Consider the following 17,172-nt stretch of genomic DNA (forward strand, 5'->3'; position numbering starts at 1 on the left):
AAGAAATCACTTTCAACAAAACCCAAATTTAAAAAATACAAAATGAGGGTTTGAAAGAACAAAAATCAACCAATGTTAAACGATACCAACCATTTCACACAGTCTGTATGACCCAGGTAGTGTCGTTGAGTTCTCTCCTCATAATTAAATAGCACTACCACTGATGCAATGAAATAAACTATTTCCCCAGTCGGAAGAAGGTAAACATTAGCTCTACAATCCTTTCCTCGATAACCATATCTTAATAGAAAAAGAGTCAAGGTTTTAAATAAACACAGTTTTCAAGTTGTTAACAGATTTTTCATGTATACTTATGGAATTAGTAAGGTACAATGAAGAAGACTGAACTAGAACTAGAAAACTCATGTCCTGGACGGGCAGAGTGACTTACACCTGTAATCCTAGCCCTTCAGGAGGCCAAGGTGGGAGGATCACTTCAGCCCAGAAGTTTTTGAGACTAGTGTGGGCAATAGTGAGACCCCGTCTGGACAGAAAATAAAACAAAATTAGCCAGGTATGGTGGCCCACGCCTGTAGTCCCAGCTACTTGGGAGGCTGAAGTGGGAGAATCACTTGAGCCCAGGAGGTCAGGTCAAGGCTGCAGTGAGCAAGATCGTGCCACTGCTACTCCAGCCTGGGCCACAGAGACACTGTTGCCACCCACCCCCACCATCTGCCCAAGAAAAGGAAAACTCATACCCTGCCATTATCCTTAGTGCAACCTAACTCTTTTAATATGTTTAAATCGTAGCTTCCTCATTTACCAGACAAATATATATTAAGATCCTAATGTGTATCAAGCATAATAGTGAATATTCAGTTCTGAACAAAAAAATGTAGGGCCTGTCTCTGGAGCTTATCCTCTGGCAAAGAAAACAAATAATCACCAAATATAAAATTACAAATTATGGGAAAAAAACAAACAAAAAACAGACTGCTAGGAGAAAGCCTAAATGGAGGACCTAATTTAGATGGAGAGAAAAAGAGAGAGAAGGGAGGGACCAAAAGAAGGCCTATCTGGAAAAGGGATATTTATGCTGGACCCACATGATAAATTAGGAATAGCCAGGAACAGTTTGGTAGGCAGAATGTTTGTTAAAAATATGTTGTACAGAATTAAAGGGTTGGTGAGTGTGTCCAAGCTGATACCTGCCTAAGGAGGGAATAATGCAAGGGATGTGGGAGGAAGTGTAGGAGAATGGAGGCAGACAATGGAGGTCAAACTACTAGTTCCTTTTTGTTTCACTGAGTTTCTTGGAGGTTGTAAGAGAAGTGAAAATTTCTAGGTGAAATTAGGAAAACTCTCCTTTAACAGTTAGTCATTTAAAAAAAGTCTGGCTGAAAAGTTAATTCTGAATTAGAATCAGCCTTGTTAATGTGAGGTTACAAAATGCTTTAACTGATGTTTTCTTATTTAATTCCTACAGCAGCCCCTGTGAGGCATGGGTTATTAACCCCTTTTATAAGTAAAGAAAGTTAACGTTCACAGGGAGTAAGTGGCAGGGCCAAAACTCAAACACTAGTCTTCCAATTCCAGTCTAGTGCCTTTTCTAGCATACCACAAGTACCTGCAACGATGTTCGCAAAATATTGTTTGTCCTTTCCAAAGATATAAACTTTGATGGCTTTAAATTGCTAACAGCAAAGAATTAGAGATAATATCTCCTTTTTTTGTTTGTTTTTTGAGACAGAGTCTTCCCCTGTCGCCCAGGCTGGAGTGCAATGGCCTGATATTGGCTCACTGCAACCTCCACCTCCCGGGTTCAAGTGATTCCCCTGCCTCAGCCTTCCGAGTAGCTGGGATTACAGGTGTGTGCCACTATACCTGGCTAATTTTTTGTTTTTATCTTTAGTAGAGACGGGGTTTCACAAAGTTGGCCAGGCTGGTGTTGAACTCCTGACCCTGTGATCTGCCTGCCTCAGCCTCCCAAAGTGCTGGAATTACCAGCGCGAGCCACCGCGCCTGGCCTGATGTTTCCTTTTATTTAAGTAGCTGTTATTTTTTTTTTTTTGTATAAAGACAATTTTGACAGAGAACAGGTTAAGTAATTTGTCAAACTAGCAAACGAATTTGCTGTCATTGTAGAGAAGGATACGCCCACTCCAGTTTGAGCTTCTCAGGAGGCAGTTCTGTTCTGATGTCATCATAGTTGTCAACATCAGAAGGAATGAACATGGTAATTGGCCGACCGCGCATAAACATTTTAATATATTCTCCTTCTGTTGAAATACAAGACAAAAGTTAAGTCATATATATTTTCTGTATAGTCATACAAAAGTGGATTATTAATGTGATACAATAAAAACAAGACAAAAATGACCACTTCAAAGTTTTAGCCTCATTATATACAATTGTTTTTGTTATACGGTCGTCCTGTATCCATGGGGGATTGATTTTAGGAACACCTTCCTCAGATACCAAAATCCATGGATGCTCAATTTCCTGACACAAAATGCATAGTATTTGCATATAACCTGTATATTTTAAATCATCTCTAGATTACTCATAATATGATGTGAATGCTATGTAAATAGTTGTTATATTGTATTGTTTAGAAAATAATGACAGAAGTCTGCATATATTCAGTATAACAGACAATCTTTTTCCCCAAATATTTTCCACCCATGGTTGGCTGAATCTGTGGATGCAGAACCCATGGATACAGAGGGCCAACTATACAGCATATAGAAAACAAAGTGATACTATAAAGTCCTAGTCCAAAACATCGTAGGGAAAAAAAAAACCAATGGCCATTTCCTTAACTGAGAATATTTTTTTCAGAATTAAAATATAATTTATCTAAGTTGACACATTTCTACAAGGCCAGTAAGGCTGAGTAGAAAAACACAAAAGAAAATTTTGTGACAACAGTTTTTCTAACACTTGAAAAGAAGAGTGAGATTGGATAGACAACAACCATGTCTACCACACTACTGAATGAACCTATAGATGTTAAATGGCGTAAGCTTTTCTTATGCCAGGAAACAATCAACAATAAAAAGGCCACCTACAGGAGAAAATATTTGCAAGCCAAAAGGGTTAATCTCAAAAATATATAAGGAACTCAATAGTTAAATAACTGATTTTAAAATGGACTAAGTACATTTTTTCTTTTGTCTTTTCTCCAAAGACATAAAAACGGCCAACAGGTATATGAAAAACTGTTCAACATCACTAATCATCAGAGAAATGCAGATCACAATCACAATGAAATATTACCTTACACCTGTCGGATGGGTATTAATAATAATAATAATAATAATAATAATAATAATAACAACAACAAAAAGACAGCTGGTTGCGGCGGCTCATGCCTGTAATCTCAGCACTTTGGGAGGTCGAGAAGGGCAGATCATGAGGTCAGGAGATTGAGACCATCCTGGCTAACACAGTGAAACCCTGTCTCTACTAAAAATACAAAAAATTAGCTGGGTGTGGTGGTGGCCAGCCTGTAGTCCCAGCTACTTGGGAGGCTGAGGCAGGAGAATGGCGTGAAACGGGGAGGCGGAGCTTGCAGTGAGCTGAGACCACGCAACTGCACTCCAGCCTGGGAGACAGAGCGGGACTGTCTCAAAAAAAAAAAAAAAAAAAAAAAAAAGACATCAAGTATTGATGAGGATGTGGAGAAACTTGAACACTTGTACAGGGCTGGTAGGAATGCAAAATGGTATAGTCACTATGGAAAGTAGGATGAAGGTTCCTCAAAAAGTTAAAAACACAACTACCACATGATGCTGTAATCCCACTACTGGGTATTTTTTAGAAGAATTGAAATCAGGATCTTGAAGAGATATCCGTATTCTCAGGTTCACAGTAGCACTATTCACAATAGCCAAGATGTGGAAACAACCTAAACTCAACTGAATAATGAAAATGTGGCACACGTATATATATATATACACACACACACACACATACACACACACACATATATATATAAAATCTCACAATAATAAAAAAAAACATGACCTCAAGATTTCAAATGTCATACTCCGAGATTTTCAAGACAGTGCTAAGAAACAGTTTTCTTATTGGCAGGATAGGTGTCTTGTATTTACATAAACCAATAGGTGTTCATAAGAACTGCAACAGTCTAAAACTAAAATGTTAAAAAACACAACTCTAGAATCAAATCCATATTATACATCTTTTTTTTTTTTTTTTTTTTTTAGAGAGTTTTGCTCTTGTTGCCCAGGCTAGAGTGCAATGGCGCCATCTTGGCTCACTGTAACTTCCGCCTCCTGGATTCAAGCAATTCTCCTGCCTCAGCCTCCCAAGTAGCTGGGATTATAGGCATGTGCCACCATGCCTAGCTATTTTTCTTTCTTTTTTTTTTTTTTGTATTTTTAGTAGAGACGGAGTTTCACCATGTTGGTCAGGCTGGTCTTGAACTCGTGACCTCAGGTGATCCGCCCACCTCAGCCTCCCAAAGTGCTGGGATTACAGGCGTGAACCACCGTGCCTGGGCAACATTACACATATTTTACAAAAGAAAATACATCACTCAACTGATGGAATTTTTTCTTTTTTTCAAGATGGAGTCTTGTTCTGTCACCCAGGCTGGAGTGCAGTCCCACGAGCTTGGCTCACTGCAAACTGCCACTGGGTTCAAGTGATTCTCCCCACTCAGCCTCCCAAGTAGCTGGGATTACAGGCACGCACCACCACAACCGGCTCATTTTTGCACTTTTAGTAGACACAGGGTTTCACCACATTGGCCAGATTGGTCTCAAACTTCTGATCTCAAGTTATCTGCACCCCCTCGGCCTCCCAAAGTGCTGGGATTACTGGTGTGAGCCACTGTACCCAGCCACAATTGTTTCTTACTCCTTTGAAAACAAAAAAACAAAAAAACCCCACTTAACCCTGCCTCTAGCATCCCAGTGACCTCCATGTAACAGGTTCAATAATATTGATGGTGATTGTGAAATGGTTACAGAAGGACCTAAAGGAGAGACAAAGGCTTAGTACAGATACATGGGAAATGTCTAGCACTTGCCAACTTGTCTGGCATGATATGAAAATAGCATTAGAACCAGACTGAAAATGTGATCAACAACCAGAGGCTGATACAACCTTAGGATCTCTAATAATGACTTAAACGACCTAAGGAGAAGAGTATGTGATAATGCAGTAGTTTATATAATACAAACCATGAAGAGGAAGGAAAGATAAATTACTTCTTGAATGTCTGCAAGTACTTCTTCAGTCAGATTAAAAAGGTTATGCTTGGGCTGGGCATGGTGGTTCATGCCTGTAATACCAGCACTTTGGAAGGCTAAGGCAGGCAGATCACAAGGTCAGGAGTTTGAGACTAGCCTGGCCAACATGGTAAAACCCCATCTCTACTAAAAATACAAAAATTAGCTGGGTGTGGTGGTACATGTCTGTAATCTCAGCTACTCGGGAAGCTGAGGCAGAAGAATCGCTTAAACCCAGGAGGCGGAGGTTGCAGTGAGCCGAGATCATGCTACTGCACTCCAGCCTGGAGACAGAGCGAGACTCTGTCTCAAAAGAAAAAAAAAAGGTTGTGCTTGTTACGGGTGAGAAGTTCAAGTTATTTTTATTATTATTACTCAGTGTAGTTGGCCTCAGAGTTTGATCTAAGAACAGGCTAAGGCCTCCCACACTATGGTTTTAACACCACATGATGTATGTCTTCACTACTTCCGAATCTAAGAGTGGGCTCTGTTTCCCGATGATTTTTAGCACAGCTGAAATTTGATAAGAAAATGACCAGCTGTAAATATTCCCTACTTCTGCAGTCATCCCGATCTGCATATCCTTGTTCTTATTTGTATAGTTTACTCTTTTCAAGTGTCACCTTGTTATATAATTTTTCCTCTAGTTTTTAAGATTACAAACTTTTTGAAGGTAGATATCTAATCCTTTGGAATTTATTCCAGGATATTTGATCAGAGATGTACATCATAAATGTGTTCTGAATAAAAAAGACGTTTCATAATAGATGCTTCTATCACCATTTAGGAGCATAGGTACAGCAAAGGGGGAGGGTTAGTCACAGTATCAAGGAAGAAAAAAAAAAGTCTCCTTTTTGAACAGGCACAGCTGAGAACACCATATTGGTTATCAAATGTCAAGCAGCCTAAGAAACCAAGTAGAAAAGTAAAGGCATGATCTAGTGCTTCTAACTTTTCTGATATGATATAAAAATGGCAATGCATATTAGGATGACAATGCTTTCACTATCTATAAATTGGTCATATACGTTGGAGATCAAGTATATAACCTAAGCACTTCAGACAATTTCCAGCAATACATTATAGTGAAAACAGCATGAGCTTTGGAAAAGTCTATGACTTGAATCTTAGCTTCACACTTTGTTAGCTGCAAGACTGGCTTCATTTTCTCAATATATAAAGTGGTAATACCTATTGTTTGGAATTATAAGTGATTAAATAAGATATCACACTGCAAAGCATAGTATGAGGTTCTTGACAAACATTTATCCTTCTGCCTTTGAAAGGGATTTATGATCATTCTAAACACTGTTTAGCAATTGTTTGATTTAGTACACTATAGTATCTTTTCCTAAGCTTTAAAGTGACTGTCCACAGAACAGCAAGTATAAGCAAATAAACTAGAATTCTGCTGAGTCTATTATGTACACTTTAAAACAACACAAATTCATTTGCAGGATATGAAACTGAGAGAAGTGGGAGAGTACACGATGACTGAGGGTGGGGACACTGTATTCGAATACCCCATACCCCATCTCAGGGAGGGAGCAGCAAGGCCACTCCATGAAGAATGTGGGTCCAGTGTTACTAGGTCTTCTTATTTTTCAAAAGAAATAGAAAATCTATAATTTATTGCGAAACCTGCCTATTTAAAAATGTTCCCTCCTCTACCAAAAAAAGGGACAATACCAAATGAAAACATACCTTTGGCCTGCACACAACACCAGTTTGCAACCTCTTCTTTTAGGAAGACACTCTTTACCTTGGGCATTAGGTAAAATACATAGATGAAGAAGAGCCTCTTTTCTACCCAGTCATTGTCAGATTCTCACTGCACACTTTTTCCTGAGATTCTCAGGCTTCTTGATCTTACAATCATAAAACTCAGAGTCAGTATGTATTATCCCAATGCTACTTTCTGCCTGTCTTCACTATAAACCACCAGGAAACTTAATAAGGGATGGGCGATGGGACTGATCAAAGCAGAAGATCAGAAACAAAATACAAAGTCTGGTGGTCCAGAAAAGGAAAGTGAGGAAAACTACCTGCCTCATGATAGTAAACACAGTATGGAGTATTCAATAATGAAGCTGATGCTAACTTAAATATAAACAGCCTCAACATTTTATCTCCAACCCTGGTATGGTGAAATTTTCTGGGACTGAGAGGGAGTGAAGAGAACACAAGCTTTGTGATACAGACCTTGGTTCGAATCTCAGCTTTAGCACTTACTAGCTTATGTTCAAACAAAATAAATATTCTTAAGTCAATCTGATCAGTGATAGAGTAGTTTAATTATTAAAGAAGAAATTCTGTAGGATATTGTTCATGAAGGCTGTTGTTCATTTCCCCAGACACATATGTTGGGGCTGGATGAAATATTATAGCTCTCCTAGTCTAACCTCCTTTTACAGAAGGGGAAACCAAGACTTAGAGAGGTTAAATACATTTTTAGACTTTGGTCCAAAATTCTATTACTTAGAACTCTGGAAACATTTTCACTCTAAAACTATGATCTAGACCTGCTCTGTCTAAAATTATAGACACTGATTACTGAACACTTACCATGTGGCCTAGTCTGAATTGAGATATGCTGGAAATATAAAATACAAACCAGATTTTGAAGACTTAATATGGAAAAAAAAGTAAAATATCTCACTAATAATTTTTGTATACTGATCACACATCAAAAGGACAGTATTTTGGCTACATTGAGTTAAAAATTTGTTATTAAAATTTAATATTACACGTGTCTTTTTAAAAATTTGACTAGAAAAATTTGAATTACATATGTGTTATACATTGTATTTCCATTAGGCAGTGCTGTTCAGATACTGGTAAGGGCCTCAGGCTAGTCCAATTACAAGGTGACAACACAGCTTCCTTTCAATCCAAATAGTACGAGCTTGAGCTCTGAATCCCAACAGCTGGAAATTAGGGAGGACAGTAGAAGAGGAAGATGTTTCTGCTCTACTATCTTTGGAAAGAGTGATTGCTAGGCAAAAATTTGAAATACTTGATGTTGCACTTTCCCTTCTGTATCCTTCCCCCATTCCTCCTAATGCTTCCCCTTCAGTTTCCTTGGGTTTTGCTCTTCTACTTTTGCATCTCCCTTAGGCCATCTGACACTCCGAGGTGTCCCAAATTGCAAAATGGTTATCATATTCCCTAATCAAAACTCCCATTCTTTTGAGACAGTTATCTCAGGTGTTCTGAGCAAAGCCATATTTTCAAAATGGTTCATACTCATGTATAAATACTTGATTTTTAAAGTAATTTATATAAGATCCTTACAAAAACTTATTAATTGCTCACAAATTGTAGCAAAGGAAAAGTTAAAATTCAGGCAGAGTGGAGAAGGGAGATGGCACTGGGCATACTCCATTCCAAGATCAGTTCCTCCAGTGATTTTCTTTTTAAGCTTGCTTTACTTCTGGTCTTAGAGATTTTTTAAAAAGAAAAAAAAGCCATTCAGAGGCAACAGCAGAACTTCAGGGATCTGGACTATGATTATAATTATTTGTGTAATGGGTACTACCTGTAGAAAGCCTTCTGAACGTCTAGATTGCTTACAACTTAATACATCTTTCTCCCGAAAGTTTCCATTTTAGGAGTCCATTTTTAATCTGTATTTTACAATCTTTAGAACTCAATAGGCTCCCCTAAACTGGAATTTGAGTTTTATACTTAACTAAAAGATAGGAGAGTGTGATGCTACCTAATTTCTGCAAGCAGAAAATTAAAGAATCTTTACTCAATTTGAGCCTTTTCTCTGATACTATCAGGCTCTACTTCCCAAAACCACAGAGTTAAACAATAGAAGGACAACCAAAATCCCAGAAATATTAACTAAAAAAATACAAAAAAAAAAAAAAACAAAAACAAAAACTAGCCGTGCGAGGTGGTGGGCGCCTGTAGTCCCAGCTACTCCGGAGGCTGAGGCAGGAGAATAGCGTGAACCCGGGAGGCGGAGCTTGCAGTGAGCTGAGATCCGGCCACTGCACTCCAGCCTGGGTGACAGAGCGAGACTCCGTCTCAAAAAAAAGAAAAAAAAAAAAAAAAAAAAAAAAAAATTTTATAGTAGAAAGTGACAAGGAACATTTTTGGAAGGCTAAAATCTTTTCTTAAAAAGGTTCTTGATGCAGACAAAAGATTTCAAATCCCAGTTAACGATCCAGTTATTTTGTAGTTATAATTCAGTATTTTAAAATTCCAATCAAACAATGGAATCTGTAAGGATGTTTGGATTTTGCCCCCTTTCAATGATCTAGCTGTAAAAATAGTTAAATCATAAAATGTAGAGACCCAAATAAACCAAAAGAGAATTTAGAAGGATATAATCTCTCTTATTTCATAGATTTAAAAAATCCCTAGTTCCAGTACTTGCTAAACATTAGTAGTTTTATTAGCAAATATAAAACTTTGGCCTGAAAAATCTGGCCAAGTACAAAATGCGACCTTAACTTTTTTCTTCTATAGGCAGAGTTCTTTTGGCTGATAAAATTTCCTGAATTTTTAATTACATAGTGGGTGGGGGATGCACAGTGTAAAAGATATGAACCTAACCTCTTAGGAGCTTACATTGGAGACATAACCATGTCTTGTGCCCCTGTTAATCAACTCTTATAACAGTAGTAAGCCAACTTACAGTTACCCACCTTTTTGAACCTAAACCTCCTTTAATCAGGTTTCTCTTGATGTTTCTCTGATTGTCATAAAATTACTTGAAAATATCAGACATGAGTTTGCTTAAGCATTTTAGATTATTTGTACTGCTTGAAAAGGCTTTTTTTGGGAAAAGATGGAAAAGAAATCTATTTCAATAACATGAGACACATAAAACTGCTCAAAGACTCACTATACTGCCTAAAACTTTTCTGTAGGCAAAATATGGTTTTATTTTAAAAATTCCCCAAACTCACTCACTTACATCCTCAGGAAAAATTATTTAAAGCACTAAATAAACAAAAAACCTTTTCATTTTATATGAATATACCAAGTTGCACTTAATTTTTTAAAAATAAGAAATTTGAACAGGAAATTTCAAATGTCAAACTATTATCCTGGCTCTGTTTTCTCAATTAACTACAGCAGGGAGGAAATCAGGAGACCTCAGCAGAACATTAAAAACCTGTATATAAAAATTCTGATTAAACAGGATTAATGAGAAGCTTCAACTATAATGTTATTTCTTAAAGGAAAAAATGAAACAAACAAACAAACAAAAACCCTGAATCAAATAAAGCAAAATGTGAAGATCTGATAAATCTGGGTGGTCACTGTATTATTTGAATATGTTTTTAGAAACATTAAAATACTTCACCAAAGTTTAAAAAGCATTATTAAAGGAAAACAATAGAATATTTTTGGTGAAACTGTTCTTTGGAGAACCAGTTGTGAGTACAGTTCGGGGACATGGCACGTGATTTACTACACCTTTTCCTTGCAATCTTGGTATATGCCACTGATTAACTGCAACTCTTTCTGGCTACAGCTAATCACAAATTTTAGAATTCTTTTCAAAGTGCTTCTAGAAAACAGTAACAATTACTAGAGTTAGAAATACAATATAGAATATAATTGCCATTTTTGGACAGGATAGTTTTTTTTTTTTTTTTTTTTTTTGAGATGGAGTCTCACTCTGTTGCCTAGGCTGGAGTGCAGTGGTGCTGTCTCAGCTCACTGCAAACTCTGCCTCCCAGGTTCAAGAGATTCTCCTGCCTCAGCTTCCTAAGTAGCTGGGGACAACAGACAGGTGCACCACGCCAGGCTAATTTTTGTATTTTTGTAGAGATGGGCTTTTGCCATGTTGGCCAGGCTGGTCTAAACTCCTGACCTCAGGTGATCTGCCCACCTTGGCCTCCCAAAGTGCTGGGATTACAGACATGAGCCACTGTGCCTGGCCTGGACAGCACAGATTTCTAACTATGATATTTCACTCAGTTAACTGGCATGCTTGAAGACTGAAAATTTTTGGTTAATTACATTTTCTAGTTTAGATTTTTTTTTTTTAAAAGTATGTGTATAGCAAAAATGCACATAATTTGAATGAAGACTTTAGCCACGATAAATACGTATAAGATTAGAACATTCTCTAATGAAGTATTCATATACTTGATGTCCACAGGAGAGAGTTGGGGCTTTTTTTTTTTTGCTGAAAATAAGGAAAGAGGATGTCAAGAACATGTTCTTAGAAGTTGGGACAGTTTCTATTTTAAAAAATGGGACAGTCTTCAAATAATTTTAATCTAGAAGACTGCTACTAACCACAACATTATGAAATCAGATCTTTGCTTTATAGAGCTTAAAAAAAAATCTCCAACAGAGGAAAGGTCCTCTTTTTTGGTATTCTTTTAAAATACAGATGGCGAGACCAGCAGCCTGGCAGGCCTGCTGTCCTTGGCAGCACCTTCTCTACGCTCTTAAATAAAATAAATAAAAATACAGAGAATACTTGGACAAACCCCAGATGCAGGGATCCAAATTATGTTTATACAGGTTATTAAAAGGGACAGTATGTAAATTTTAGAACTAGCCAGGCACAGTGGCTCATGCCTGTAATCCTAGCACTTTGGGAGGCTGAAGCGGGTGGATCACTTGAGCCCAGGAGTTCAAGAACAGCCTGGGCAACATGGTGAAACCCTGTCTTTACAAAAAATACAAAACTAGTTGGGCACAGCGGCACATTCCTGTAGTCCCAGCTACTCTGGGGGCTGAGATGGGAGGACCAACTGAGCCCGGGAGGTCAAGGCTGCAGTGAGCTGTGATCATTCCATAGCACTCCAGCCTGGGCAACAGAGTGAGACCCTATCTCTAAAATAAAAAAGAAAATAAATAAATTTTAGAATTAAGTATGGTCTCCATTGGAAATGCACTGGTTTTCTGTCCTTTCTGCTTATGCACACTCAACAAACTTCTTCCTAAATTCTGGAATTGCCAAATTTGGGATACCATCTTGGTAAAAAGGAAAGAACCTGCCTGTAGTTCAATGAAAGGCTTTTGCTTTTTTTGGTTTGTTTCAAACTGCACACTCTCTGAGTAAGTGACAATATACACCCTCTCAATAGGTGACACAAAATACAGTGTCAGCAGTACACTGCTATATCTTTATCGATAAATTTTAGCTATTCTTTCAGATACAATGCTCAGTTTGCACAGGTGTGAACAGGTTTTAGGACTAAACAGGTCTGGAGCCAACAGGTCAGAAAACATAATGCAAGGCTCTGAACAAAAGCACCTCCATTCAAGCCATCCCCCCACCTCAGCCTCCCAAGTAGCTAGTACTACAGATGTGTGCCACTATGCCTGATTAATTTTTGTATTTTTGGTAGAGATGGGGTTTTGCCATGTTGCCCAGGCTGATCTCGAACTCCTGAGCTCAAGCAATCCAACCACCTTGGCCTCCCAAAGTGCTGGGATTATAGGCGTGAGCCACCTCACCCAGCCTCTAAGTTCTTCAAAAGGTAGTTTACAAGCAAGTTAGTGAAGGTATTGTAGGGACAGGAGGAAACTGTGCATCATTTTCTGTTTGCTACAAGAAAGAGCTTTCAAAAAGCTACCGAAAAGACCTTAGTGATATCTACTCTAAGCCTAAATATATGTAAGGAAACTGAGGCCCAAAGTGTCAGGGTAATAGGAAAAATTTTATCAGACAACCATGTTTTGTTTTCTAAAATCACTGCTTTAGCAAATGAATTTTCAGCTTCTCCCAAAATTATGAGTTATCTAACTCATAGTGCAGAACTGTGATTCTTTAATTTTCTGTGATACAGGTCATTTCACCCCTAACTAGGTCTCATGTTTGCTACTCATTTGCCCTTTCTGCTGTATCACTTCACTTCCCTTTCCTACATGACGTACCTCACGAAGCTTCTCTTGCTTGGAATGAATATGCATTTTATAAATGTAAGTGCTAAATAATACAAAATTGTATGTACTCTATGATGAAGGACCTCCTTGCTATTCCTTAATACAGCAAGAAAGTTCCTGCCTCAAGGCTTATATACTTCCAGCTTCCTCTGTTCATAAAATCCTTTTTACAGTTATCTACATATTTCATATTTCATTCACTTCCTTCAGGTCACCATATCAGAAATGTCTTCCCTAACCACTCTATATAAAATAGCAATTCTCTACTCTCCTTATTCTTTCCCCATATGTATCACCTTCCTGACATATGAAGTATTTATTATCTGTTTTGTCTATGGAGCATGAATATAAGTTCCACACAGCTCAACACTGTAACTGCTGTAACTCTGACTGCCTAGGATAGGGTCTGACAAAATAAGCACTCAGTAAATATCTGTTAAATGAATGTATAAAATGTATATATGATAAAGAATAAAGAAACACATCAGAACTGTAATCTGTTAGAATGATAAGATTATTCAGGTATTTTCCTTTCCCCAATTTTATAAATGAGTTTGTATTATTTATTTTAAAATTATTTGATAAACCATTTGGCTACAATAAATTACTGAGGGATTTTAGACAGTATATATATTTTAGACAGTCAAAATGACTTCTCAAGTATTTTTAATCTGAAGACATTTTTGGACAGGTAGCTAATACTCAATTACTTCTCAATTTTCTAAGATATTATAATTGTCCTTCCACCTTGATATACCTGTACAGTTAGGATATGACTGTACTGAATGGTAAATAACAATGAATCTAATCCCAGAGCAGGGAGACAGCACCATAAGAGAAAGAAAGAATGGGATTTAGTGACTGATGACTTCCTTTTTCCTCAAAACAAGCAGATTTCTTCCCAGTAGAGACCTGAGTAATTCAGTTTCTCAACATGACCAGGTAATCATGTGTTAAATATAAACAGGCCTAGTTTGAAGTTCTACAAGAGAAAAAATAGATTTAAGATTATTCAAGTCTGAAAAAGTATTTTGAGGACATTCAGATTCTGCTTCAGAAATAATGAGAACATGTGACACTTATTTTCCATATCTAAAAATTGTAGGCCAGGTGCGGTGACTCACACCTATAATTCTAACACTTTGGGAGGCAGAGGTGGGAGGACTGTTTGAGGTCAAAAGCTTAAGACAAGCCTGGGAAACATAGTGACACCCCACCTCTATAAAGTAAAACAAAAATTAGCTGGGTGTTGCGGTGTGTGCCTGCAGTCTCAGCTACTTGGAAGGCTGAGGCAGGAGGGTCACTCAAGCCCAGAGTTTAAGGCTGCAGTGAGTTATGATCATGCCACTTGAACTCCAGCCTGGTTGGCAGAGTGAGACCCTGTCTCTAAATAAATAAATAATAAATTTAAAATGTAACACATAGTTGGTCCCTTGGTTTCCATGGGACATTGGTTCTAGGATCTCCTGCAGACAGCAAAATCTGTGGATGCTCAAGTCCTTGATATAAAAGGTGTAGCACTTCCATGTAACCTATGACCATCTTCCTGTATACTTTAAATCATCTTTAGATTACTTACTAGTTGTTACACTGTATTGTTTAGGGAATTATGACCAAAAAAAAGTTACGTTCACTACAGATGCAACTTTGTTTTCCTTGAATATTTCAAATGCAGGTCGGTTGAATCTAGGAATGTGAAATCCACAGATATGGAAGGCCAGCTGTACTTGATAACTATTTCAGGGATGACCTTAATGGCAGAATCATTTTATTTATTAGAAGATTTGTCAAATTGTTATCTATTTTCCATAATAAGCAATTTTATACATGGTGCTTCAAGTCCCCCAACTTAGCTTGGAAAATGTTTTAAAATCAATAACTCACCACAGTGACTACTACTGTATTAGAACCTAACTGCCACCTCTAACAACAGATAGTCCTACAGGGAAGCTTATTCAAATTTTCAGTTGATATGCTAGGACTTTGTCTCTGCTGTATCTGGAGCACAACCCAGCAGAACTAAGGAAGAGAGTAACGAAAAAAAATTTAGGTTTCAGGATATAAACATATAGGTCAGTAAGAGCCTCTTTTTAGTGGCATAACCTGCTCCTCCTCTCACATCTAACCTCAGAGACTGCCCTGTGTACATCCCATTCTACTTTCTATTGCTTTCAACAACCAGTTTCCTGACTTCTGCCTAAGTGGTGATTGGAATATGCAGCTTTCTAGCTTTTCTCCTACTCTGCTCTGTCTGAAGGATACAGGCCTTTCAAGTAAAGTATTCTCTGTTACCACTCACCTAAATGTACCATATGTAAATAGGCTTCTTCTCAAATCAAAGCAGATGATGTGGAACAAGTCAAGGTGCTAAATTAATGTCATATTTTAAAAAGAATGTCCAAAAATGACAAATATTAGCATTAATAGCTGAAATACTAGAAAATGTGTTGTGAATATGCCATGCAAAATGAATACCAGACTTTTAAAATAGCTTTACAACTAATGGTCAATGAATCTCACCAATTTAATAATTATCTTTTCATCTTACAATACAAATCTGAGTGCAAGGTTTTACTGCCAAATTCACATATTAATAACTAAAACTTACTTGGTATTATATGCCAGGTACTGTGTACACTTTATTACTATAATTTTTACAGTAACCCTTTAACGGCTTATTATTATCTCAATTACGATGAGAAAACAAAGACTTACAGAGGTAGAAGTAACCTGCTCAAGGTCACTATAGCTAAGTCAATGGTAAAACCACTCTCTGGACTCCAAAATCCATGTGTTTAAACATCTACAAGACATTGTTTGCTATACATCTCTACATATAGGCTAAGTTTTACAGACAACTCAAATACAACTGTCCAAAGCCAAACTCCTTTTCCACACATCTCCTTCTCCTCAAATGTTCCCTATTTCAGTAGATGCCACTCTATTTCAATTTATATTTCATATGTATTATTTCATCCTTCAGTAGTCATGTGAAATAAGCTTTATAGTTACTATACTCAGAGTAGAAAACCACTCAGAAATACCATCATTTAGCCTAGGTCATAAGGCTATTATGCATAACAGCCAGGACCAAACACTAAACACAGCTATTCCCCATTCGCTGCTCTTCCTATCACATACCACTGCCTCTACTTAAAAAAAAAAAAAAAGTTTCAGACCAGAGGTGGTGGCTCACGCCTGTAATCCCAACACTTTGGGAGGCTGATGCAGGACTGCTTGAGCCCAGGAGTTTGAGACCAACCTAGGCAACAAAGTGAGACCCAATCTCTACAATAAATACAAAAATCAGCCAGGTATGTGGTGCGCGCCTGTAGTCCCAGCTACTCGGGAGGCTTCAGTGAGAGGACTGCTTGAGCCCAGGAGGTAAAGGCTGCAGTGAGCCAAGGTAGTGACTGCACTCCAGCCTGGGCAACAGAGCAAGACTCTCTCTCTAAAAAGTTTTGAAATAAAATGTAATAAGAATTATCTTCATAAATAAAATTTCATTTTTCCCTTTAAAGTATCTCAAACATTACTTAATCTATGTTGTATTATAAAGAAGGGAAAAAGTAAGACCTACTAAAGAAGAATGCCAGCAAAATTCAACTTCATTTAGAAAGTCTATGTAAAAACGAATGACCTAAAGACTATTAGAAATATTTTTTTCTTTTCTTTCTGGAACCAAAAAAGTAAAAATCCACAGAAATCAAGTTAAATCTCTAAAAAAACCCTTTAACCACATTGTAGTTTGTCACTATAATAGACCAGAAAACAAGGCTAACTATGAGAGACAGAAATGAGCTGTGAAAACCATGCACAGAAAGGACATGCTTTCATTAAGAACAGCATGCTTCAATTAAATTTGCAAGCAATCTAAAGAGAATGTAAAACTGATTTATAAAACTTACCTACACTGCAATTAAATTAAATACGCATTTGCCAAAAGTCTGCTTCCTTTTCTTTGGTCCGAACAAGCCAACAACAGCAAGTAGCCAGAAGTTACAAACAATACAAAAGAAAAACTTAAGAGGAAATGGATTCGCTAGACTCGTTATATTTTCAGTCTTAGCATCAAGAAATGAGTGATTATTTGCAATGAAGT

General features: G+C 37.4%; 1 protein-coding gene across 4 annotated transcripts in view; it reads right to left on the reverse strand.

The window, feature by feature from the left end:
* Window positions 1-17,172, reverse strand: part of EML4 (EMAP like 4) — a 163,853-nt gene that overhangs the window by 52,152 nt on the left and 94,529 nt on the right. For all 4 annotated transcript variants that reach the window (XM_010382598.2, XM_030921003.1, XM_030921004.1 and 1 more), the window contains 2 exons: window positions 2,096-2,219; window positions 91-240 (listed from right to left, as the gene is read on the reverse strand). In XM_010382598.2, the coding sequence (XP_010380900.1) occupies window positions 91-240; window positions 2,096-2,219 (274 nt within the window). The remainder of the gene's footprint in view (window positions 1-90; window positions 241-2,095; window positions 2,220-17,172) is intronic.

This window comes from Rhinopithecus roxellana, chromosome 17 (assembly GCF_007565055.1).
Source record: "Rhinopithecus roxellana isolate Shanxi Qingling chromosome 17, ASM756505v1, whole genome shotgun sequence".
Taxonomy (NCBI): Eukaryota; Metazoa; Chordata; class Mammalia; order Primates; family Cercopithecidae; genus Rhinopithecus; species Rhinopithecus roxellana.